This window comes from Sprattus sprattus (assembly GCF_963457725.1).
Source record: "Sprattus sprattus genome assembly, chromosome: 2".
Lineage (NCBI taxonomy): Eukaryota > Metazoa > Chordata > Actinopteri > Clupeiformes > Clupeidae > Sprattus > Sprattus sprattus.
Window position 1 is genome coordinate 57,803,145 of NC_137921.1, and position 26,610 is coordinate 57,829,754.

The 26,610-nt window shown below is 43.1% G+C and overlaps 1 protein-coding gene across 1 annotated transcript in view; it reads left to right on the top strand.

The window, feature by feature from the left end:
- Window positions 1–3,490: 3,490 nt before the first annotated feature.
- Window positions 3,491–26,610, top strand: part of obscna (obscurin, cytoskeletal calmodulin and titin-interacting RhoGEF a) — a gene marked incomplete at its 5' end in the record, with an annotated part of 54,223 nt that continues 31,103 nt past the window's right edge. Inside the window, 32 exons of the mRNA XM_080860308.1 lie at window positions 3,491–3,527; window positions 4,047–4,313; window positions 4,463–4,624; window positions 4,882–4,986; window positions 7,786–8,052; window positions 8,471–8,740; window positions 9,040–9,306; window positions 9,885–10,148; window positions 10,459–10,725; window positions 10,893–11,162; window positions 11,265–11,531; window positions 11,803–12,069; window positions 12,176–12,448; window positions 12,611–12,874; window positions 13,220–13,486; window positions 14,140–14,406; window positions 14,830–15,036; window positions 15,251–15,517; window positions 15,630–15,896; window positions 16,426–16,692; window positions 16,936–17,202; window positions 17,473–17,739; window positions 17,915–18,181; window positions 18,296–18,562; window positions 18,988–19,254; window positions 19,622–19,891; window positions 20,189–20,467; window positions 20,685–20,942; window positions 21,158–21,424; window positions 22,989–23,255; window positions 23,735–24,001; window positions 26,319–26,585. Of these exons, the coding sequence (XP_080716434.1) occupies window positions 3,491–3,527; window positions 4,047–4,313; window positions 4,463–4,624; window positions 4,882–4,986; window positions 7,786–8,052; window positions 8,471–8,740; window positions 9,040–9,306; window positions 9,885–10,148; window positions 10,459–10,725; window positions 10,893–11,162; window positions 11,265–11,531; window positions 11,803–12,069; window positions 12,176–12,448; window positions 12,611–12,874; window positions 13,220–13,486; window positions 14,140–14,406; window positions 14,830–15,036; window positions 15,251–15,517; window positions 15,630–15,896; window positions 16,426–16,692; window positions 16,936–17,202; window positions 17,473–17,739; window positions 17,915–18,181; window positions 18,296–18,562; window positions 18,988–19,254; window positions 19,622–19,891; window positions 20,189–20,467; window positions 20,685–20,942; window positions 21,158–21,424; window positions 22,989–23,255; window positions 23,735–24,001; window positions 26,319–26,585 (7,999 nt within the window). The remainder of the gene's footprint in view (window positions 3,528–4,046; window positions 4,314–4,462; window positions 4,625–4,881; window positions 4,987–7,785; window positions 8,053–8,470; window positions 8,741–9,039; window positions 9,307–9,884; window positions 10,149–10,458; window positions 10,726–10,892; window positions 11,163–11,264; window positions 11,532–11,802; window positions 12,070–12,175; window positions 12,449–12,610; window positions 12,875–13,219; window positions 13,487–14,139; window positions 14,407–14,829; window positions 15,037–15,250; window positions 15,518–15,629; window positions 15,897–16,425; window positions 16,693–16,935; window positions 17,203–17,472; window positions 17,740–17,914; window positions 18,182–18,295; window positions 18,563–18,987; window positions 19,255–19,621; window positions 19,892–20,188; window positions 20,468–20,684; window positions 20,943–21,157; window positions 21,425–22,988; window positions 23,256–23,734; window positions 24,002–26,318; window positions 26,586–26,610) is intronic.

Sequence of the window (26,610 nt, forward strand, 5' to 3'; positions counted from 1 at the left end):
TCAGACAAAGGACAGTATGAACAGACATGAATTGGGTGCTATTGCGTTGGGCTTATTAACCTGTGACTTATAGCTTGTTGGCTGTCGGCTCAGGGAGTGAAGTCTGTTATGAGCAGTGAGGAAAGTAAAGACCAAAAGAAACGTGAAGCACTTGTGGAGAAGTTCCAAACAAGGACCCGAGGAGCTTAGGTGCTGCTCAGCTGTTTTGTCAAGTTCTAAATTCATTCAACACATCCTCACATTGCCCTGGCTTCATTAGCATGGGGGCTATTTTTAACGTGTGTTTTCCCCATCAATACTGTCTCCCTGTGGCCACATAACGGAGAGGGAGAAACACTCAAAACAGCATCTTGTATGGCCATTGCAATTATACACATCAGATGCACTTCAATGCTGGCATGTTCTTCAAATTTGCACACAAATTTCCACCACTTTGCCCTAATTGTATTTGTTGTAATTACTTGTTAGTGCTTGCACTATTCAGAAAAATAAACATTTTACATACAATGTATTATTTATCATTTTATTTTATAAAATACAATATATATATATATATATATTCACCATTATTACCATACAGAAGATATGCATAAGACATTTTAAATCCGAGTATAATAAAAATCAAAACAACACTCCTCATGTAACACTTTTTTACAGTTTCAAGCGTAAAATCTGTAAAATAAACGTATGAAATTAAGTTATGCTGCTCTCACCACCTGAGGGCCATGTCCTCTCTTTCATCCCAAGCACGTAGCGCTCAGACAGGCCGGCTCTGTGGCCAGTGACAGGGCTCAGAGATCATGGCACACTTTCACAAGCCCCCCTGGACACATGGCCTTGTCCATCAAACATACAGGGATAAACAAAATGAGCGATGCTTAACTGGTCAATGTTGCGTTGCGTGCACAGAAGCAAACCCCACTCATATTAACACCCATATAATTTTGTTATGCCTACACTGCAAGCTACAATGGTTCAAGTGGTTCTTACAGAAGGAGGCATGTGTATGAGTGAAGAATGCTCTTCTCGACGGTGAATTATGGGGTAGCCCTTGATTGATTCTACATTCTACTATCAGAATGCAATCACAGTTTCCCATGTGACTGGAGGCTTTGACTTCACTCGTGTACAACTGGTTGTTTTTTGAGAATAAATCTAATTCATCTTCTCGTCTGACAGCTCCAATCACACTCTTCTCTGTCTCACTGCACTGGAACTCCATAGGGAAACAGGTTGTGCAGTAATAGGAGAGAGAGCCAATGAGTAATGTCTGTAGTTGATGACAGCTCGTATCTCTTAACCCCCTGTGACCTTTCAACTTTGGATGTTGCCAGTGGAGCACACATCAGATAGGATAATGATGGCGAACAAGAAATATGTCAGTTATCTCAAATCTAACTTTTAGTTAAACCACACTCTGTCACTTTCTGCAATCTACTGTATGTAAAGAAGGAGACAACTCAAGACATTTGTAACATGGAAATGTTGGAACTCTTTAAACAATTATACTCTTATCAACAAACAATTCTCTACCCTTCAACGGGGTCCTCTGTCTTGTCCAACCTCTTTTACGAGTATTGTTCCCCCCCTCCCCACATGTATATGACACTCATATAATTCCTGTAGCAACAGCAGTAAGTCTGTCTGAAGCAGAACCCTTGCAGCATAGCCCTGAGTTTGCCCTGAATTGTTCCAACTATCATCTATCATGGGTGTGATCTGCACGTCATCTGGGCAGTCTTCTGCTGATGCTTGGTGTGGCGGGAGACAGGAGTATCCCTGGTACAGAGAGCTGTTGCTATCTTTGTGTAGAATGACACAAGCTATTTTAGAGAAGAGTGTGTGAGGGGAGATATGTCAGCTGTTCAGCATTAGGCTTTACCAAAGCGAAAAAAAAAAAGCTGGACACACCGCGCATCCACCAAGTGGAACAGGGGGTAGCACACTGACCTGGGCATACAATTCCCTCGCCAGACATTTGTTGTTAATCTTGTGGGATTTACGTGAGATAAGACAAAGGGAGGATAAATGTTTACGACACATGAGTTTTTGGCCAAGTACCTTTTTAGTGTAATGTCAATTTTTTTCAACCTTGAAGGACAGAAGAGAGCTGCCTCCCATGTTGGAACTACCAATACAGAAGGTGAGTGGATCACAAGACGACATTATTTCATATTTAGGTGGAACATGTTGATTTAAAGGCAGATTATCAAACTAGATTTACATTTACAGTACACATCGATTTATAATTCAAGTCATTAACTGTATAGCATTTTTTTTGTATTTCTTGAAATGTACATTGTTGATACCAACCTAATCAAGACAGGGTGAGACTAAAATTGAGATAAACGCCATGTCGTCTACTCTCAGAGAATGTGCATGCACCTTGAAAGTTATAATCTAATGTTCCTTGGATGCGGTAGCTGTCCCTGGTGCAGTGTCTGTGATATCTGTGACCAGTGCTGGACATTGGAAGAAGCAGTGTCAGGTGTCTGCCATTCAGGGTGCTAATAAGGAAAATCAGGTCCCTGGAGAGGTGCACGTGTGTAACACATACAGAGCCGTGTGATTGCTCTACTGCAAGCAAACAACACAGATTTAGTGAGGGAATTCTGAACCGAAAAGCTTTTTGGCCTTGGGCTCCTTTTGGCTCTGGAGTCAATATGAAGTTCAAGGTTGTTGTCTTAAACGATATCTAGGTATATATACGTACTGTATAGCCCATATCACATTTCACTGTCACCCTATGTGTGATTTTGTGGAGCTGTATAAGTGCAAACCAATGAAAGAAACGTCTTTTAAACTTGTTTTCTTTAAACTTTTCTTCACCGTGTACTTGAATCAAGCAAGAGGTCAGCTTTTTGAGAGATATTGTAGCGCTTTTAACAGAAAGAATGAAAATCAGAACAAATCAAGTTTAAAGAAAGTCCTATGCCCACACACAGCACAACCCCATTTATTAACCTTTGGCACACAGAATGAGGTTAACAGAAGAAAAGTCTAGTTCTGACATAACCAAGACAGTGACGGTGACAGATACGCTAATTAACATCCAGGAGCAAACACCCAAAATAATAACAGCCGTACATGCTTCACTGGGCACAAAAGGATGGCATAAAACACAACATGACAACCTAGAACATTCACACAAATCTACTCCAACATTCCACCGCATAGCATGATGGGAAAACACTCACTAACTGGATACATGGAAGCTCCACATACACATTACAATAGGCTATCATTTACAGTGCATTAAAAAATATGTAGCGCTTAAGCAAATTGCAAATATAGCATTCAAATGCTTTCTTGTATGCAGCATTTTCTGCAGTGACATATCATTTTCGGATTATATGCGAATCATTTGCTGGATGTCATTTCTTTGTGGTGTTTAAGTGTTTATTTACTCCTGCTAACCCTAACCTATATGAATTAGACAGATTGATCTGAAGAGTACCCATAGCAAAGGCCCATCCACCTCGAAGAAGTGATGAACGACAAGTCAAACACAAAGCTCAACATGGCATGTAAGAAAACTTCCTCACAATTCTTCTTTGAAAAAAGTTACAATAGTATTCAAGATTTGCACAATGTTAGTTTTCCCCCCTTAATAGCTTGTGATATGCGAAGCTGTCAAAATATACCATGACACTTGATAAAATCTGCATGGTGTTGATTAAGTTCATATCAAGAATGTGACAGCAGTGTCCCTGTTTCTAGTGCCATGGGCCTGCACACTGGAGCAACCTCATGTAGTTTCCCTGAGGAACGAGTTTCTCTGTTTCAAAACCCACTACTTGGGTTGAGAGATTTTGGGTCCAACTTTATATTATATTATAACTGTCCTTACAGTGGGCTTAAGTTAGTAATACATACATTGTTAAATCTAACCACACCCTTTACGCATAATGGCATGTAGTATTACAAATACATTATGATTATCAATTAATTGACACTGAGGACATACACTAAGGACAGTTCATATAAAGAGGTACCAATTTTGTGTGATGAAAGTGCGGATGAACACTGTTGAACATTCACTTCAGTGAATCAGATCCAGGTTGTGAAGGGTCTGGAGGATGTGGAACTGTTGGAGACGGAGTGCTGTTCATTCGAGGTGACTCTCAGCCATGCGTACGTGGATGGCTCCTGGACCAAGGATGGCGCCCGTCTGAAATCTAAGCCCAGCTGTCGCATCAGTGCCCAGGGGAAGAAACACACCTTAACCCTCACTCGGGTCTCCCTGGGAGACACAGGCGTGTTTTCTTTCCAAGCTGAGGGTGTTCAAACATCGGCTAGACTTGTGGTCACAGGTATCAGCAGCTGCACTGTAAATGCAGATCTACAAACTTATACTTATACTTCTACAAAAAAATACATGTGTTCTCATTTTGTTACACGGACGTGTCTATGCATGTGTTAGCTTTGACCCCTCAGGTGTAACTGTCACACTGTCTCCCAGCCAGGGATATCAGAATACTGAGGAATCTATTGGATGCAGATGTGACTGAGAGAGAGAGTGTATCTTTTGAGTGTGAGGTCAATCTGGAGGATGTAGATGGACAGTGGTGCATCAACAACAGCAGGCTGAAAGCCAGAGACGATATCAAAGTCAAACACGAGGGTAAGCTGAGTTCAATTGGTCAATGGTCAGCAGTGGTATCGGGAAGCAATTTTGAATTGAGAGGGTTCATTCCTTTGCACGCTATACGGTTTTCCTTATAGATAATCAGACAATTGGTCAATCTCATTGCTTGTCCATCTGACCTGTATTCATTGTACTTATCTGAATTATACGATTCAGCCTTGTTACCGACGGCATTCACAATTGCAGGCCCAGTCAAGATTATGTTATTTATGTCATGCTTTTTTTTAATACAGGGAAAAGACATACTCTCACCATTAAGTCTGTTAAGCCAGAGCAGGCGGGTGAAATCAAGTTTACTGCAGAGGGAGTGTCTTCAACTGCTACGTTAAGTGTGGAAGGTACGGAATGTGTGTTTGCGTTTGTCTTTTGTGTAGTTTGATTTCATATCCTTTACTCTAATTTATCCAGTGTATTTCCACAACTTCTATTATGTTCCCGCAATTGACTCTAACGCACAACCTCAGGTATAGGAGGCAGGGGTGCTAGCAAGATTGCTTAAACTCTTCGGTGCTAGTGTCTTTTACTAACATGTCTTTTAAAGGTGCCCGAGGCAACATTAGAGGCTTGAGACTCAAAAAATAAACGTTCAATTTCTAGTCTTTTTTACACGTATTAAGTTTCAATAACTCCATACCATTACATATCGACATTCAAGGAGCAAAGATGAGACGTCGTTGTGTGGTGAGAATTGATAGAAAACCGCGCTGCCAGCGCCGCCGGTGGGGAGAGGCCATTTTTTCCCCAAATCTTTTTTTATTGGTGGCACCAATAAATAAAGGGCTACGTTCTTGCAGCTAGTTTTAGCGCTCTTTTTTTAACGCCCAAAGTATCAAATATGATGCAAATGTGCTAATATGGTGAAGTAAATGTCAATATCATAAAGATTGTCTTATCCAGAATATTTCCATTTTGATGCCCTAATGTTGCTTTGGGCGCCTTTAAGGGGAGTTATGTTTACTCACTGAACAGCACTGTACCCCTTAGCTACCTTTACACAAGAACATCATTTCAGGTTTTGGTCTGATTTAGGGTTAAGGGTTTGTTAAAGGCACAATATGCAACAATTATGCTTCAGGATTAGGGTAAGGAGCAGTTTAACCTTAAAATAACAGCTTAAAAAAAATTGGGGCGCTACAATGACTTTTAATATGGAGAATTGCGTCCGTGCCAATGGCATAGCAGGGTCAATAGGCATATAACTGCCTTCTGTAGTTTTGCCTGCCGATGCCCGCCGACCTGACTTTGATTACCTTCTGCCGATCTAGTAGCTTATTTGCCGTCTTGCTTAGTCTTGTGTTGCACATGATTGATGTTTGACTGTGTAAGGACAGTCGTTGAGTAATTAGTTTGTCATAATGTCAAAGTCAGCACATTTCAAGAGATTTCGTTAGTTTTAGCTGCTAGCATACCTTTAGCGAATAGCTATTAATCCTTAATGCACCTTTAAGAAGAACAATATGCTGTTAAATGAGAAGTAGTATTATTTATCACCAGTGGTGGAAGAAGTAGGCTACTGAAGTTTAGTACTAAAGTAAAAGTACAAGTACCCAGGAAAATAAAAGTAATAGTACTACATCAACTATCATACTTAAGGAAAAAGTAATTTGACTTTAAAAGTAAAACATTTGTTTACTGGAAAGGTTGGTGTACTTATTGTGCTTACCCTCTGTAATACTTTTCACACTCTATTTTACAATTCTGCGGATGACAAGTTATCTACCACGGATTATCTGCAAAGTTAAAACCACGAAGCCAAACCAAAAAAGACAACATGTTATATCTTTAAATATTGTATTTAATTGTAAACGTGTAAAAAATGGAAACATGGAACATGAAAAACAAATGTAATTGTAAAACTGGACAGAACAAGGCACGCTACCTTGACATAACTAACCTACCAGCTTAATCTTACCACTACAAATATAACAAAGGTACAAGCATGATTTTTTTTATGCTATTGCATGCATTTCGCTAGATAACGGTATAATATCATGTCACTAACCGAATTAATATTCAAAAGTCAGGGACATTAACTTAGCAAAGCAAGAACTCTGCTTACCTCGAAATGCTACTTTCAATTTCGAATTCTTGAAGGCTAGCAACTCCTTTTTTTGAGGGAGACAGGAAACGCATTAAAACCTCTCCACGAATCATTCTTGGGGCAATTGAACTCGAACATAGAGCCAAGTGTGGCTCATATCAGGGCTCAGTTGAGGCTGACTCAGGATCCATGTTGAACAGACAGTTGGTCAGGCTGTCTGTTGAATGTTTAGTATGACATGCAAGACTAACTAGTGCTGCTGCCAAACTGCCATTATAATTGGAGCTTACAGAGCCGCCTGATTGGTTTAAACTTCCAAACATCAACGCAATTCATATTTTTGTGTAGGCAACATTTTTGCGAAACTGTGTTCATAAAATGTAACGAGTAAGGACCCATATTGTAGAAATGTAGCGGAGTAAAAGTATAGATAATAGCTGCAAAATGTAGCGGAGTAAAAGTAAAAAGTATGCTCTATTATTTTTACTTAAGTGAAGTACAGATACGTAAAAATGTACTTAGGTAGCCTACAGTAACGAAGTAAAAATACTTCGTTAGATTCCACCACTGTTTATCACTCATGTAAGTACACAAGCCTACACTTAAAGGCACCCAGTGCAACTTTCCTGGCTTGAGACTCGAAAAATAAACATTCAATTTCTAGTCTTTTTTACACGTAGTAAGTTTCAATAACTCCATACCATTACATATCGACATTCAAGGAGCAAAGATGAGACGTCTTTGTATGGTGAGAACTGATAGAAAATCGTAAACAACAACAATCGCCGGTGGGGAGAGGCCATTTTTCCATTGACTGGAATCCTGCTTTATTTATTGGTGGCACCAATAAATAAAGAAAATGGCGGCGATTGTTGTTGTTTACGATTTTCTATCAGTTCTCACCACACAACGACGTCTCATCTTTGCTCCTTGAATGTCGATATTTAATGGTATGGAGTTATTGAAACTTACTACGTGTAAAAAAAGACTAGAAATTGAATGTTTATTTTTAAGCCTCGAAAGTTGCACTGGGTGCCTTTAATATAAAGTGGGACCACTTATGTGTTGTTGAAAACCAATGTCTTTCATGTCCCAGAGCTCCCAGTTCAGATCATCAAGCCCCTGAAGGTGAAGATCGCCATGTATAAACACAGAGGCCTACTGGAGTGCCAGGTGTCTCGCGCAAGTGCCCAGGTCAAGTGGTATAAGAACAACTGGGAGATCACACCCAGCCAGAAGTTCCAGATCTACAGTGAGGGTGTGTACAGGCAGCTTGTCATTGAGGATGTGGGTTCCTCAGACGAAGACACCTACACCTGTGACGCTGGTGATGATAAGACCTCATGCCAGCTGCTGGTGGAGGGTGAGATGTTCATATTCTGATTAAAGATGTGGTCTGTGACTGCGCTAATACTGTCTTTTAAAGTAAGGGGATTACTCAGTGTGACTCCTAACTGGTCTAACTTATTCAAGTAGATGATGTAGTGGAGTAGGAGTGTTCTATGTTCTGTTTTTGTTTTGTTTGTGGCATTGGTTCCCTGTGTCTTAAAATGAATGAATGAATGAATGAAACTCACACTTGATAAGACCTAGCAACAACTAACACTATGAATAAAAGAAAAATACTAATTACATTGTGTGAATAAATTAAACAACTTACTTTATGAGTGAAAGAATGAATGAACCCAAACTGGAGAAGCTAATGGAGCAGGTCAACCAGTTTTGACCCGTAACCTGAAGCATGGCTGCTGATACAGTAGGAATGGTGTCCGTTCTTGCAGAGCAGGCCATCAGCATAGTGCGAGGGCTTACCTCGGTTGTGGTGACGGAACCGAAAGAGGCCCAGTTCCGCGTAGAGACCAGCATAAAGTCGGTGCGGCCCCCAAAGTGGACCCTGGATGGGCAGGTTCTGGTGAACAGCAAGGACGTCCAGATCGATAAGGACGGCACTTTGCACTGGCTTACCTTCAGCACCACCAACAGCACCATGTCTGGCCCTGTGCAGTTCACCTTTGGCAAGAGCAAATCCACGGCACAGCTAACTGTTAAAGGTAAGGAGTCATCCATTTTAGTTCACCATCAAAGGCAGGAAGTCTTCCACAGCTTTAGAATAAAGAATACTGCCAGAAACGTCTCGTCCCGAGAGTGGAACCGTTTTGGAGGGTTGTATGTGGAATCTTTTAACCCTTGTCAAAAGTTTTGTGGAGAGGGGTTCAGCACAGAGTCTTTTAAAGAACCTATTTTTGTGAGTGTGTGTCTGAAGTTCCATGGCTTTGTCTATTAGAATTGTTGAGCAACATACATTGAAGTGTTTGATACATAGAAGTCTTTTTCTTTTGTGATCTAACAGAGCGGCCGTTGGTAATTGTTCAGCCACTTAAAGACACGGACACCCAAGAGCATGGGTCAATCACTCTCAGCTGTGGTTTTGCCCCCTCACCACGGGTGGTGCGCTGGTTCAAGGGGAAGAACCTGCTGATGGACTCGGATAAATACAGCATGAAACGGGAGAAGAACCAGGCTGAGTTGACCATCCAGAACCTAAGGGGAGGGGACTCAGGAGAGTACCGCTGCCTGGCAGGAGGGTCAGTGAGCGCGGGCATTCTCACTGTAGAGGGTGAGTCTGCAGGAGGGCTCTCATGGGTTGTAGATATCAAAGAAGAAATACATTAGGAAACTTAAGTGGAAGTATGCATTGTATGGCATAAGTTTATACTCTATATATAAGTATATACTATTTACTTATAGTTTGTTGAAATGTTGATAGGCAGCTTTCCCTTTTACCTGCTGTGAAGTTGGAAGCCAAAGTTGGTAATGCATTTTTACCAGATAAACCTCCCCTTACAATTAATTCAGGGCCCTCATTTTCTAAGATGGTTGGGGGATACTTTGAGGTGTTTACCTATGTTTTCACTTCCCCTTTCTGAATGTCTTGTCCACTGCTTCATTTCTTGGGAAACAATGCCCTCTATAGCACCGTTGCCTTGACAGTCAAGAACTGTCAAATATAAATCCAGTATTTCCCTTTTATATTTAATTTAACATCGTTACAATTACCTTTATTCGTATTGTATTCTTTGGCAGTGCCCTCTATAGCACCGTTGCCTTGACAGTCAAGAACTGTCAAATATAAATCCAGTATTTTTAATTTAACATCGTTACCATTACCTTCATTTGTATTGTATTCTTTGGCAGTGCGAAGACTTAAGATCATAAAACCCTTGAAGAATGTGGAGATGGAGGAGGATAGCAACGCGGTTTTCACTTGTGAGCTGAACTACGAGGTGCCCAGTGTGCAGTGGTTCCTCAACAACAGCATCCTCCACACCAACAACATCCACAAGATCAGCACTGCGGGGAAGACCCACAGTCTCACTCTCAAGAGGCTTTCCCCACAGCAGAGCAGGGTGACCTTTAAAGCCCCTGGGGTCAGTGGGGCAGCCATACTGAATGTCCGAGGTGAGAGCCAAACACTCATGAGGGTAATAAGGCAACATTAGATGAGCTTACATTAGATGAGCTAATGGAGCTTTTGAAAAAAATGCTAATTAAAACAGATGAATTCATGTCATTTTTCCAGAGGTAATAACAATTTTTTGAACAGTGAGGATGATTTTGAGGATGACTCAAATGTCTCAACTCTTGCCAATTAGAACCAAATGATGATTATACATAAATCTATCAAATTGTTTGATGCACAGTTCACATTTTCCTGCAGTGTGGCACCAGTGATTAATTATGTGCCGTGCCTGATCGGTTGGTCTCTAAGAGAGGCCAGCTGTGTTCCTCAGATCATTGGAGGACATGTCTGGCGAGGAGAGGGGAGACGTCTGTCTGCAGTGTGAGGCCTCCAAGCCCAACGTGGCCCCCACCTGGAAGAAAGATGAGGTCATTTTGGGTGCCAGTGACAAGTATGAGATCCTTCAGTGTGGTAGATCCTTGGCCCTTATCATTCACAACCTGTGCAAGGATGACGCAGGAGAGTACGTCAGTGACCTGGGCACCAGCCAGAGTAAAGCCACAGTCACAGTCCATGGTATGTACAATACAACAGGCATTTTAATATTACAACTATACTTTACTGTACTATTATAAACATGACTGTACTATACTATTATCTTATATATACAATTTCCCAATCAATAACTATCGCATAAAAAGGTTGTGTGAATCTTTTTGGTTGAAAACAAACTTGCTGTACAGACCTCCACATCACCATTGCCAAACGGCTGAAGACCACATCAGTCCTCGAGGGGGACAACTGCAGCTTTGAGTGTGTGTTGTCACATGAGCTCCTTGGGGAAGCCACCTGGTACCTTAACAATCAGCTCGTTGTGAGCAACGGGAGGACGCTGCTCTCCAACAACGGCCGGAGACACAAAATGAACATCGAGGAAGTCACCATCTCCGACGCTGGTGATGTGATCTTCACCATTAAAGACCTCAGCTGCAAGACCATGCTGTTCGTCAAAGGTGACCTATCCACTTTTCTACCTTAATCAACAGCCATGGTCCCCATAGTGAAATTCCATTCATTGTAAATGTAGCTGTGTGGTCTCTGTTGCGCCTCTACAGAGAAGCCCGTGAGAGTGTTCAGGGACATGCTAAACGTGCAAGTCACCCCAGGGGAAGACGCTGAGCTGAGCTGCGAGATCACCAGGCCCGACGTCGCCATCAAGTGGCTGAAGAACGGCCATCTTGTAAGAGTTAGTCCCAAGTATGATATCAGCCAGAAGGATCATCTGGTGAGGCTGATCATACACAATGCTACAATGATGGACTCAGGAGAGTACTGCTGTGAAGCTGATGGGATCGCTACCAGGGCCAAGCTGATGGTCAGAGGCAAGTGGTTCCCTCATATACAATATGATCTTCAGTTATTTAAGTGGACAGACTGAACCAATAAACGTCATTAAAGGATGAATGGATGACCCACTTGTATATTGTAGTGTGCGTTTGTGTGTGTCTGTCTGTCACTATTTCTGTGTCTTTCTGTGCGTGTGGTATTCTGGTGTTTTGGCATATTACAGTCCAGTCTTTCCTGAATTCACTGCAAATCAATAATTCTCTCTCTCTCTCCTCCTATTTCTGTGTTCTGTGTGTTGACTTCCAGACCTTCAGCACACGTTCGCCAGGGAGCTTCGGGACACGCGAGCCGAGGAGAAGAGCATGGTGATCCTGGAGTGTGAGACCAAACAGCCAGCCACTAAGGTGACCTGGCTCAAGGGCATGGTGGTGATCAGCACCGGCCACAAGTACCTGATGAAGCAAAAGGGTGTGCTTCTCTCCCTTACCATCTTCAACCTGGAGTGGACTGATGAAGACACGTACACCGTTGATGTTGGAACCCTGCAGTCCAAGGCCCTGCTCACAGTGCATGGTATGACGGGGATCTTGACTGGTTTAGCTCAGCCACATGTTTTACATGCTATGTTATTTCTATCATATGTCGGATCTGGTTGACATTCTGGTGATTGCTCACTCAGGTCGAAAGGTGCTGATTTTGGACGAGCTGGAGGACGTCGAGTGCTTGCAGGGGGACACGGCCATGTTCAGGTGCCACATTTGTCCAAGCGATTTCATCGAGGTGAAATGGTATCTGGACGAGACTCAGCTGTACACGAACGACCTTAATGAGATCCAGGTGACTGCGGGAGGATATCACTCTCTTGCCATAAAGCGGCTTGCCAGGAAAGACTCAGGCACCATCTCCTTCGTGGCCGGAGACAGAAGATCGTATGCCTCACTGCTAGTCAGAGGTAATGAACGTAACATGTGGTGGAAGATGAGGATGAGAGATAACATCAGGGCTTTTGAGGGCTCCTCTTCCATCAGCCAAGACAAACGTTTATATAGAATAGTCAGAGGAGTGTAATCATTTTGACTTATAACCTGTTTTTGTTGGGTTTTGTGATTGTCAGAGAGGCGGCCAACTATTCTTAGACCTTTGGAGGACACTGAGGCGATTGAGGGAGGAAGTCTTGTTCTGTCGTGCAGGACGTCAAAACCTTGCCACATCCTGTGGTACAAAGAGGGCTGCCTGGTGTGGAATTCTTCCAGGTTCTGGACCAGCCGGTCAGGGAACGAGGCCAGACTTACTATCCGGGAGGTGAATGAAACTGACGCGGGGACTTACGAGTGTGATGCTGGAGCGGTCAGCACAAAGGCCACAGTCACAGTGAAAGGTAACTTGTTTAGTTTAGACCTAATTAGTTCAGGAGTAATTATTTTAGGAGTACCTAGTTTAGGAGTAATTATTTTACGAGTAATAAATGAAGGAGTAACTAGCTTAGGAGTAATACATTTAGGAATAATTTCACTACGCATTTGGTCCTCTACTGTATATTTCACAATTAGATGGATTACATTGGACAATGAGAGGTACTGCAATAATAATGTGTGTGTGTGTGTGTGTGTGTGTGTGTGTGTGTGTGTGTGTGTGTGTGTGTATGTGTGTTTGTGTGTGTATTCACAATGCTTGCATTCCCTTGTAAAATCCTTGTCCTTTGAATGTTTGAATTTGGTTTTAGCTGTGTCTGCTGAGTTTACCAGTAAGCTTCAGGATGTAGATGGTAAGGAAGGCCAAAGTCTCACTCTGTCTTGTGAGTTCTCCCTGCCCGGCATCACGGTCATATGGAGGAGAGGACCCGAGACGCTGAGAGCAGGAGACAAATACCAGATGAAGCAAAAGAAGTTTGCCATCATGCTAACAATCAATGATCTTAAGATTCAAGATAATGGAGATTACAGTTGTGTGTGCCGGGACCAAAAGACCACTGCCAGCTTGAAAGTCCATGGTAAAGTACACAGTATGCATTACACACACACACACACACACACACACACACACACACACACACACACACACACACACACACCTTTTATGCTTATTTTCATCATTTCATTTTTGGGTTGTACTTGAATAGATTAACATGCTTCAATATTCCAAAAACATATTTTACTCATACTGTTCACCCCTCTGTCTTAAACGCCCTGTTAGAGCTCATACTGAACACCCCTCTGTCTTAAACGCCCTGTTAGAGTTCATACTGAACACCCCTCTGTCTTAAACGCCCTGTTAGAGTTCATACTGAACACCCCTCTTTCTAAAACGCCCTGTTAGAGTTCATACTGAACACCCCTCTTTCTAAAACGCCCTATTAGAGCTCCTGATGCTTTATGCCCCTCCTCCCAATGAGCCCAGTATGCTCTGATTGGTCAGCTTGATGGACAACAAGGATAGTCATCTTGTAACAACGGAAAAGGGCTGAAATTCCAACAAGGCATTTCATACAACTGGTGGTTTCTATGGGAGAGAGTTACTCCCAAGTTCCTTGTGTCTTTGCAGACTTTTTTAAATGGTCAAAAAGCTATACAACACACTAAAATAATAACCTGAAAAGCTAAATAGATCCTCTTCAATGTCATCACTGAATATGTCTGTTTGCAGCCATTCCGATATCTTTCCGGAGAGAACTGCGTAACCAGGAAGTTGAGGAGGGCAGGAGTGTGACCCTGCGCTGTGAGCTCTCGAAGCCGGGAGCCGCGTTTGAATGGAGGAGAGGGGCAGACACGCTGACCAGTGGGGGGGTGTACCAGATCACGCAGAAGGATCAGGTCCTGGAGCTGGTGATTAAGAAAGCCCTGGTGGAACACAGTGGCATGTACAGCTGTGTGTGTGGAGAACATCTAACCACAGCCACAGTCAAGGTTAATGGTGAGAGGATAAATCATTTTACGAGCTGAAGCATCTCTTTAAATGTTGTCTTCGATGTTGATTTATTCATGAGCAAGACAAATGTTGACTAAGCTCTGTCTAAGCTCTGTTGTTTTTTTAAGGCTATTTTGTATTTCCAATCTTGTTAAAAATGTAAATGCTTTTTCTGTGTCTATCTATGTTGATCTAAGCTCTATTCAAAGTATTTTATAATATAATTATATGCTATGCCTTGCCTTGAGCAATTCGATAATAAAATCAACTACTTTTCGGCTCTTCTCCCTTTAACAGATATTATTATTACCATAGAGTCTTTGGTCATTACCATTACTAAACCATTGTAAATGTTAAGCTTAAGGGTTGGCATTTGTGGCTGTGGTTAATGTCTCTCTCTCTGACTGTGATGTGTCTCCATGACTCCAGCCCAGCCGGTGACCTTCAGGCAGAAGCTGAGGAGCACGGTGGTGGAGGAGGGCAGCACTGTGAGCCTGCGCTGCGAGCTCTCCAAGGCCGGCGCCACGGTGGAGTGGAGGAGAGGGGAGACGACCCTCCACTCTGGAGACAAGTACCACATGAAGCAAAGGGACATCGTGGTGGAGATGAAGATCACTGATGCCACGCTAGCTGACAGTGGGCTTTACAGTTGCATTTGTGGCTATCAGAAGACCACTGCTACTGTGACAGTGAATAGTAAGAGTGACTAGACACAGTTGACCATATCTGCACAAAGTTTGTCAATCCAGTCCAATTCTATTCAATTGTAATGATTGGGCAATCATGTTATATTGATGTATTTGTGCAAATTAACATTACAGCAAATAATATTCATCCTGTTTCTTTTCAGCCATTCACGTCACCTTTAAGGAAAAGCTGAAGGACCAGGTGATTGAGGAAGGCAACAATCTGACCCTGCGGTGTGAGCTGTCTAAGGCTGGGGTCCCCGTGGAGTGGAGGAAGGGTGGAGAGCTGATCGAAGCTGGAGAGAAGTTTCAGATGAGGTGTAGACAAGCCACGGCTGAGCTCTTCATCTTTGAGGCTGTCCCTGAGGACAGTGGGGTCTATAGCTGCGTGTATGCAGACCAGAAGACAAAGGCCACCATCAAAGTCACCGGTATGGGGACAATCTTTAGACCATGGCAACAACATTCAATTTATTTTTGCAACAGAAGGCAGGCAGACTGCCACCATTTGAATGTGAACACTTGTCCCTGTTGCTGATGTAGGTGTACCTGCCACGTTTATCCAGTCCCTGAAGAGCCAGGAGGTGTTGGAGGGAGGTGAGGTGATCTTGCGCTGTGAGATCTCCAAAGCTGGCGTCCCAGTTGAGTGGTATAAGGGGGACTCGGTGATCCAGGCCGGGCCTAGGTACCAGATGAAGCATGACGGGAGGTTCGCTGATCTGCACATTAACAACCTATTGCCTGAGGATACTGGGCCCTTCAGCTGCGTGACAGGAGGACAGAGGACCACAGCTGAAGTCAAAGTAAATGGTGGGTCTATTTTTGTATCTGAGACCGCAGAGGGTCATATTTCTCACCGTATTAATGCAAACAGACATCACTGTTCTACTGTAAAATATTAATTTTATTAGATGTACAGTTATTGGCAGGAATCAGCTTGGCCTCTTAAACAAAACAATTGTGGCTTCAAATGAAGGCACAGTTCCAGAAGTTATTTATACATAGCACCTTACTATGCCTTTTATTTCTGAACAGCATTCAGAATAGATCTCTGAATCACAGCACGCCACTAAACAGCATTTTTCTTCTGAAGACCAAAGATCACAGGGACGGACAACGGCTTCTTTTGAGGGGCCCTGTAGCGGTGTAAAACCTACACTGAGAGCGGTCACTGAGAGTGGTCACTGAGAGTGGTCACTGAGAGCGGTCACTGAGAGTGGTCACTAAGAGTGGTCACTGAGAGTGGTCACTGAGAGTGGTCACTGAGAGCGGTCACTGAGAATGGTCATTGAAGAGGTTCTGCCATCCTAACTGTGATTTATGACCACTGTTTCCTCAGCTCATCCCGTTACCTTCAAGCGGGAGCCTCAGGATCAGACAGCGAAAGAGGGGGACAGCGCAGTGTTCAGCTGCGAGATCTCCAAACCGGGAGCCCCTGTGGAGTGGAGGAAAGGGAGACTGATTTTGAAGTCTGGAGAGAAATATGAGACCAGGCAGGAGGGGAAGTACAATAAGCTGGTGGTGCGGAAAGTCGAGGAGAGCGATGCAGGCAGATACACCTGCAAGACTAAAGATGCACAAGCGGGTGCTGAACTCAATGTGAAGGGTAAGGCATCTCTTTACAATGCTCTTGAAAGAACACAGTGAAAAACAACACAAATAACCGCCAGATATTGAATCCCTTGTTCATTCATGAATTTCTATGAATAATCGCTGTTCATATATTCATATTTTTAATGGATTTGTTTTCAGTAAAAGGTCCAGTTTATTGCATATAGAAGAAGCAAACTGTATTTGGGAGATTGTCCTCCATTCGTGATTCATGTTCTCTTTATGTGCCTTTCTCCAGCCCTTCCTCCTACGTTCATAAAGGAGCTGAAGAACCTTGAGGGCGAAGAGGGCAACAGCCTGACGCTGCGCTGTGAACTCTCCAAACCCGGAGTTTCAGTGGAGTGGCGTAAGGCAGCGGAACTGCTGCGGACAGGTGACAAGTATCAGACGAGACAGAGAGAATGCGTGCAGGAGCTGGTGATAAGGAAAGCCCTTCCAGAGGACAGCGGCGTGTACACCTGTGTCTGCAAAGAGCAGAAAACAGCAGCCATCATCTCAATCACTGGTGATAGGAATAGCTTTTCATTGAGAATATCATTCTTGGTGTATTTTCCCACAATCAAATTTACACACTCGCTTTCATTTTCTAACTCAAATTTACAGCTGTTCCATTACATACTGTGAGTTTCTGTAGCTCAGCTGGTAAAGCAAGATGGTAGCAACACCCATTCTAAAAACTCTATATAACACTTCTACTTTAAGTCAGTTTGAATAAGAATGTTTAATGAGTCGATGTCAATGTATAATCAATGTTGATTATGCCACTACCTCTCAGCAACCCCTGTGACGTTCAAGCAAAATCTGAAGAGTCAAGAAGCTGTGGAGGGGAACACTGTCACCTTACGGTGTGAGATGTCCAAACCTGGGGTTATGATCAAATGGAGGAAGGAGAATGAGCTGATAACTGCTGGAGTGAAGCATGAGATGAAGAGAGAGGGGAAGATTGTAGAAATGCTCATTAGTGACGTGTCCCTTGAGGACAGTGGCATGTACAGCTGTTCTGTGGGGGACATAAAGACTACAGCGGAAGTGAAAGTGAGGGGTAGGTTCCATTTGCTCTTTCAAGATGTAAGCAGGTTATTGGTTTAATGTATGGGACATACCATCAATTAAAATGAATCTTTGGTCTTTTGGTTGGTCGATAGAATTAAACAAAAATAAAGAATAAACAAAAATAAATGATGTGGTAACTGCCAAATATATACATGGTTCTGCAGCTCTTCCTGTGACCTTCAAGCGAGAGCTCCAGGATCAGATGTCCAAAGAAAGTGATAGTGTGGTCTTCAGGTGTGAGCTGTCCAAGCCAGGGGCTCCAATTGAGTGGCGAAAGGGCAGAGTGGTTCTGACACCTGGAGACAAGTACGAGATGATTCAGGAGGGCAAGTTTACCAAGCTCATGATATTCAATGTGGAAGAGAGCGATGCCGGGAAGTATACGTGTAAAAGCAAAGACTCCGAGTCCAGCGCTGAGCTCACCGTGAAGGGTAAGAGAGGGTTTGACATTCAAGAAACCAGTGTTAGTTTTATTCCTTTAGTTTTATGAACGGACGGTATATTTGTCAGCATATCTAACAAGTTTTGTTTTTTGTCATTGTTAGTTCCCCCAATCACTTTCAAAAAGAAGCTAGTCAACCAGGAGGTTGAGGAGGGCGAAGGTGTCATGTTGAGCTGCATGCTGTCTAAACCAGGCGTGCCCGTGGAGTGGAGGAAGGACAATGAAGTTCTGAGATCTGGACAAACTTATCAGATGTTACAGAAGGACGCCACCATGGAGCTCTTCATCAAGAAGGGACAGAAGGAGGACAGTGGCGTCTACAGCTGCGTGTGCGGAGACCAGAAGACCAAGGCCACCATCAAAATATTTGGTTGGGAGAGATTTTTGGTTAAACTTTATGTTCATACTGCCCTTGTTACAGTGTAGCAAGTACTGTGTAACATTAAGTCATGCAGAATAAGATGAGGTGCAGAAGTTAAGTTGGGGCAATGAGGTTAGAGCATATTAGTGCTGTTACACCATAGTAATGAGTATGTTACGCTGTCCTTTATGGTATAACTACAATGTAACAAGAACTCTTAAATACGAGGTGTGGCTATTAAATATTGAGATCAATGCTGTAATTCAATTGAAATGAAGAAATCTCGTTCATTATACTCATATAACCTGATAAACTCGTAATTACACTCTCGTTATTTAATAACCACACCTCGTATTAAGTGATAATAAGAGTTAATATAGGATCTGTACAGTGTTATTGCATAGCTGATTACATTTGTTCTTGTGGTTCCTTAGCGATTCCTGTGACATTCAAACAAAGTCTAAAGAACCAGGAGGCCTCAGAGGGCGGTATGGTGAGCCTGCGCTGTGAGCTGTCTAAGGCTGGAGTCCCCGTTGAGTGGTGGAGAGGGGAAGATGAGATCCTGCCCAGCGCCAAGTACCTGATTAGACACGAAGGCCAAATTGCAGAGCTACAGATAAACAATGTGAAACCCAAGGACGTTGGGGAATACAGTTGTGTGATCGGAGAACAGAGAACCACCGCAGAAGTAAATGTCAGGGGTGAGTTCAACATGAAGATCAGTCTTAGGCTCTGGTGACGTATGCATGTGTAACATTGTAAAATTGGACAGGATCATTTTGTGATTGAACTTTTATTGGATATAACAAATTCACCCACATAAGCAAAGGACTGACTGCCTGTTTAATCTTTAAGCTGATTTTCATTGGTACTCCTATGTACACTTACTAGGAATGCATCACTTTGTTAATTGAATGAGCGTATTTATGAACATGAACTACAGATATTAGGCATTCCAAACTAATTCCTGAGGTGTGATTCAGTGAAAAAATTGATTTGTCATTTTTTTACGAGTAGTATTTTTCATAGTAAATATGCTTTGCCTCCTATTGTCCTTTTCCCTTTAAGCGGCTGCTTCTGTGTACTTCGAGAAGGAACTGGAAGATCTGGAGGCGACCGAAGGAGAGTCTGTCGTCCTGAGCTGTGAGGTCTCAAATCCCAGTGCCCCGGTGACTTGGAAGAAGGACTCACAAACCCTCAGCCAAGCGGCCAGAGTCTCCCTGCAGCAACAGGGCACCACCCACACGCTAGAGATCCGCCGACTGAAGCCAGAGGATGCAGGAGTTTACACCTGCGGCACGCGAGGCAAGGTCACCAGTGCCAAACTTAAGGTTAAAGGTAAGACAACCGGCAAAGGTTCATTTTCTTTTGTAATGTAGTCTGTGTTAGGTTTTAGCTTTGCTTCAACAGCCAACATAATTTGTGTCCAAATATAGTCTCTGTCCGTATGGCACACAAGTGTGAAATACACTAGAAACGTACAAACTTAAATGTACTTGCAGTCATGAAATGAGACCACCAAGGACTGCACTGCTCATTTGATATCCTTTCCCCTTAGTCTCCAGAGCATGTGTTGATATCCTTTCCCCTTCTTCTCCAGAGCATGTGTTGATATCCTTTCCCCTTCTTCTCCAGAGCATGTGAAGATAGTGTCAGGGCTGCGGGACCTAACCGTTACTGCTGGAGAGGACGCCCTCTTTGTGTGTGAGGTGTCCCACAACGACTACTCAGACGGCGTGTGGTGGTTGGGCTCCACCGTCCTGCAGAAGAACGAGATGAACCAGATGAGCTGCCGGGGCCGAGAGCATCACCTGGTGCTCACCAGGGCCACAGCCGAGGAGGCCGGGATCGTGGCGTTTGCCGTGGGGAACGAAAGGACCTCTGCTCGTCTGCGTGTGCTGAGCAAACCCAAAAGTGAGGCAGTCCACAGGACGATAGTTTGTCACATTTAATGCAAGGAATTGGAAAACTTACGACCACCACCAATTTTAAGAGACTTTTATGGAATTCCTAAATCTTTATAATTTTTTTTACATCTTTGATGCCACTGTGTTCTGTTAATGCATTTTGATTTGAGGCATTTTGGTATGGATGTTAGAAGGTAATGACCATTCTCTCTCCATGACCATAGTTCTGATCGAGCAAAAGTTGAAAGACACCACCATCTTCGAGGGTGCGACCGCCACTCTGTCCTGTGTGACCTCTGACACACGCACCACGGTCGCCTGGAAGCGGAAAAACGTGCTTCTCTTAGCGGGAGAGAAGTATGAGCTACGCAAGGAAGGGAAGTTGAACCTTCTGCTGATTCACAGTGCGGAGAGAGAGGATACCGGGGTATACACGTGTGACAGTGGCGATATGCAGTCAAGTGCTACACTCACTGTCAAAGGCAAGATGGATTCTCCTATTGAGTCTTATCCTGTAGATTGAACAAGGCTGACATGTAGTCTTGAACACAATGCAACATAGCGCCATGCTAATCACTACTAGTACTTATGTGGAATGTAAATACTGCAGTCTGATCCATAAAGCAAATTGTAAATATGTATTAAATATGGAAGAAGAATGCTGACTATTTTATTTTGTGTTGTTTGGTTTCCTCAGAGCATCCTCTGCGTTTCCAGGAAGAGTTGCAGGGCAAAGAGGTTGAAGAAGGTGACACAGTCCTCCTGTGCTGTGAACTCTCTAAACCTGGAGTGGCGGTGGAATGGAGGAAGGGTCGGGTATTGCTGAGGCCTGGTGGGAAGTACGAGATGAAGCAGGATGGCTGTGAGCTGCAGCTGCGTATCCATGACGTCAGCCCTCAGGACAAGGGAGACTACACATGCTCTGCTGGAGATGTGCAAACTTCTGCCATCGTCAAAGTGAAAGGTATGACCAATGCTGTGACACACAAAACACAGTTTCTATATACTTCTGTGAAGTGCTTTGCCGACCATTTTCCTGGCGAAAAGCTGACTTACACATCCAAGGTAAATGTTTTTTGGTTCACAAAACTACCCTTCATTGCCACACAATGTTTTGATTTCCACCTGTGCATTAGTGTCGGTGGAAGAAGTTCTTTCATTCATTAGGCTAGCCATTAGCTGTATTAGCATAAAAGTGCATAAAAGACTGTGCTTATTGGACTGGCACACTGGTACCCCCAAACCATCTTATTTTGGTGATGATAGGGTTTGCTCAACCATTTAATCTTACCCTTCAGTAAGTCCAGAGCCAATCCTGTGCTTCTGGCTTAAAATGATGGACCCATGAACACTCCAGGGCACAAGTCTCTGTGTTTTCCGGCCATCATACTGCAAAACACATTTTTCATAACCAAAATCAGAATATTTTGTATTTATATAGGACTTAGAGATTAATCCCACATTAAAGGTAATGTTGCCTAGGTTCATGTTGTAACTCAAAAAGAGTCATTCAAGTGAACATTATTACAATCTCTCAGCGGTTGTTACATAGGTGGGCATGCCCATGTATTAATGGTACTTAAGGTGTCTTTGTTAACGTTTGTCTGCCTTAGCCAGCTAATTAGCACACCCTGAGGTAATGGAGGGCTACAGCTTCTTATGGGGCACAAATGTGGAATGATTTTAACTCTCTAAACCTGGAATTTCAGAATTTTGGAAGGCATAGAAATAAGATCATATTTCGTGAATATGACAGCTGAACCCAGGAGAACAAGAAGACAAAGGAAAAACAGATCAAAAATAGTTGTTCTGGCATTTGCAAAGGCGACTGAAGTTCTGGGCCTGTCCTGGAAATAACATGAAAGATTTGTGTTGAGCAGTAGACTATGATAGATTATGATAGATGGTTTGACTGATACATTTTTGTTTTTTAATTTGACATAGAATGAAGAACAGATGTTTGAGATGAGTGTAGACCTCTGATGCAACTTGGCCTGCAGTTCTTGTTCTAAATCTCACTAAAGCTCAGTGTCAACCTTCTGTCATGGAGGATGTATCACAGTAAACAGAAAGGGCTTTCAGCATTTTGGTTTGATGAAGTGAGCTGTTAACAAAACAGTAGATGGAGGGGGAAAGTTTATCCGAGGTTATTTTGCTATCAGATGTCATCCTCCTGATCTGTTGCTTTTAGATATTCATCTAAAGCTCAGCTGTCTTTAGTAATGTTCTTGTATACTGGGATTTGCAAAAATTGATGAAGTATGAAATGGATGTTTGGGTAAGTAGGCAAATCCAACTATTTCATCATATCAAATGATTCATTTTGTTGCCAATTTCCAGTTTCGGGTTTATGAATTCCTTGCACCTAAGAGGACCCACATCTATACTGTATGTTTCGTTGAACGTACTTGTTTTTTGTTTGTTACACATAAGTACTTTTCTCCCAATGTGTTAATCCAGTCAATTTCATCAGCAGGTTTTTGTAAGCACACAAAATTATGTTTTTTTTCTCTCATTCTCTTCCCCAGAAAATCCTCTATTCTTCCGGGAAGAGTTGCAAAGCCAGAGAGTTGAAGAGGGGGAAACAGTCCTCCTGTGCTGTGAGCTTTCTAAACCTGGAGTGCCGGTGGAATGGAGGAAGGGTCGAGTTCTACTGAGGCCTGGTGGGAAGTACGAGATGAAGCAGGATGGCTGTGAGCTGCAGCTGCGTATCCATGACGTCAGTCCTCAGGACAAGGGAGACTACATATGCTCCGCTGGAGACCAGCAGACCACAGGCTCACTGAGAGTCAAAGGTATAGGTATTCCAATGGCCTACAGGGATGTTATAGAGCACTATTCAGTCTAATACAAAATTACAGTTCGAGGCATTGGTGAACATCCACAGTTATGACCAATTCTTCTTGCCAAGGAAAAGAAGAAAATAGTTTCAGGCATTTACAGCTTGGCGCCTCACTATACAAATTGCTAACACAAAACACACTGGAAAGCACTAACATGGCACGTCGCCTAGACCAGCTGTGTGCATTTCTCCTCTGTCTATGTTATACAAGACAAGTTTACATCTAAATATAAATAGGAATTTACAAGGATTATCCTTATTATGCCAGTGTGTCAGTCAGTTTTGTCCTTTTCATCTGAACACATATTGTTAAAGTCAGAATGTACTGTCCTCTTGTAAAATCCCTATACTAAGATTGTTTATGTTTGTGTCTCTGATTCGTTATGGACTATGAGCACCCTGACCTGATGTTGTTGTCGTTGGCTTCTCCAGAGAAGCCCCTGTTTTTCCAGGAAGAGCTCCAGAGCCTGGAGGTTGAGGAGGGGGAGACAGTCCTCCTTTGCTGTGAGCTCTCTAAACCTGGAGTGGCGGTGGAATGGAGGAAGGGTCGGGTGTTGCTGAGGCCTGGTGGGAAGTACGAGATGAAGCAGGATGGCTGTGAGCTGCAGCTGCGTATCCATGACGTCAGTCCTCAGGACAAGGGAGACTACACATGCTCCGCTGGAGACCAGCAGACCACAGCCTCAGTCAGAGTGAAAGGTATGCTAATGTCTTATTTGTGCATTTATGCCAAAGTTCCTCCTGGCTAGGACAGACAATAAACTCTCTTGGGTAGAATCTACTCGCACTTGTCCTCAACCTAGTGAAATTAGTTTGTTGTGTGCCAAGCTATGAATATTAATCTAAATGATAATGATGGTCCACACCCTTGAGTTATCTCATGATAGAGGCTGTGTTGGCCCCTGTCCAAAACATCAAAACTATGACAGAAAACATATGGAATTTTGTTGTCAACAAAAGAGTGTTTAACAGACCAGAATATGTTTTATGCACACTCTTGATATTCTCTCAATCAGCTTCATGAGGATAGTCACCTGGAATGTCTTGAAAGTCTTGAAAGAGTTCCCAAAGATGCTGAGCACTTGTTGGCTGCTTTTCTTTCACTCTGTGGTCCAACCCATCCCAACCCATCTCAGTTGTGTTTAGGTCTGGCGATTGTGGAGGTCAAGTCATCTGGCACAGCACTCCATCACTCTCCTTCATGGTAAAGTAGCCATCACATACCCTGGAGGTGTGTTTGGGGTCATTGGCCTGTTGAGAAACAGTTGATAGTCCCACTTAGCGCAAACGAGAGAGGATGGCATGTTGCTGCATAATGCTGTGGTAGCAATACTGGTTAAGTGTGTCTTGATTTTGGAATACATCACCAACAGTGTCACCAGCAAATCACCCCCACACCATCACACCTCCTCCTCCTCCTCCATGCTTCAATGTGGAATCCACACATGCTGAAACCATCCACTCACCTTCTCTGCGTATTACAAACGTATCACAAACGGTTGGAACCAAAAATCTAAAATTTGAACTTGCCAGACCAAAGTACAGATTTCCACTGGTCTAATGTCCATTTCTTGTGTTATCTGGGCCCAAGCAATTCCCTACTCAATAGTGTCTTTTTTGCAGCAATTCGACCATGAAGGCCTGATTAACGCAGTCTCCTCTGAACAGTTGATGCTGAGATGTGTCTGCTACTTAAACTCTTATTATTTATGTGGGCTCTAATCTGAGGTGCTGTTAATTGGCGGTTTCTGAGGCTGGTAACTATAATGAACGTATCCTCTGCAGCAGCGCTAGCTTTTGGTCTTCCTTTACTAGGGCGGTGCTAGTAAGAGCCAGTTTCATCATAGCATTTGATGGTTTTCGTGACTGCACTGAAATGTTCCGGATTGACTGACATTGATGTCTTAATTAAGCAATAAGCCCCAAGAGGCCGTGCTTTGCGCTGATTTTAGAACAGGTAAGGGGAGTTACCTGTTCTAAAATCAGCGCAAAGCACGGCCTCTTGGGGCTTATTGCTTAAATAAACTGACGTTTCTCTTTACTTAGCTGAGTGGTTCTTGCCATGATATGGATTAATACAGTAGTCGTAGTAGTAGTAATAGGGCTATTCACTGTTTACCCACCCTACCTCTGCACAACACACCTGATGGTCCCAAACACATTAAGAAGGCAAGACATTTCACAAATGAACTCTTGACAAGGCACACTTGCTAATTAAAAACCATTCCATGTGACTACCTCATGAAGCTGACTGAGAGAATTCCAAGAGTGTGCAAAGCTACCATCAGAGCAAAAGGTGGCTACTTTGAAGAATCTAAAATCTAAAACATATTCTGGATTGTTTAACACATTTGTGTTTACAACATAATTCCATATGTGTTCTTTCATAGTTATGATGTCTTCAGTATAAATCTACAATGGTGCTATTATTAATATAATATATAAAGAAAAATGTTGAATGAGAAGGTGTGTCCAAACTTTTGACTGGTACTTTACATCTAGCCGATCTGTTATTAAAGGGCAGGGCACCAAGATGGTTCTTTTCAGTTCCTCATACATGCATGTTATGCTACCATGTTATGCTACCATGCTAAATCAACATTATTGCGCAGTACACACTACAGTCTTTGTTGGCACATACATTTAGCTTCTCCTTCATTTTTCCAGGTTTTTTTGTTTTGTTTCTATATACGACCCTCTCTTTGGCAAGCATGTTACATCAGTGACGCTGCTCTCAGGAAATGCAATTTACTTGTTGGGGAATTGGACACTCCCTTGAAAATGTAAATGACAGATCATAAAATAAACATGTCAGAATAAGAGCAAAGATTAAAACCACATCTGGTGTAATTATAGGATATTATATTGTCACCAGTTAAGGAGCTTTCTGTGTTCAAGTACACTCCAATGCTAAGTGAAGGTCACTAAGACGTCCTGTGTTGAGATTTCCCCCTCCTTAAAAAGTCAGTCAGCTCACCCAGGACGTTCCCAACCTTCCATATGTTTCTCTCCCCAGAACACCCCCTGTTCTTTCAAAAAGAGCTCCAGAGCCTGGAGGTTGAGGAGGGGGAGACAGTCCTCCTGTGCTGTGAGCTCTCTAAACCTGGAGTGCCGGTGGAATGGAGGAAGGGTCGGGTGTTGCTGAGGCCTGGTGGGAAGTACGAGATGAAGCAGGATGGCTGTGAGCTGCAGCTGCGTATCCATGATGTCAGCCCTCAGGACAAGGGAGACTACAAGTGTGCTGCTGGAGACCAGTACACCACAGCCTCAGTCAGAGTGAAAGGTATGCTAATAGCTTTTTTGTGCAT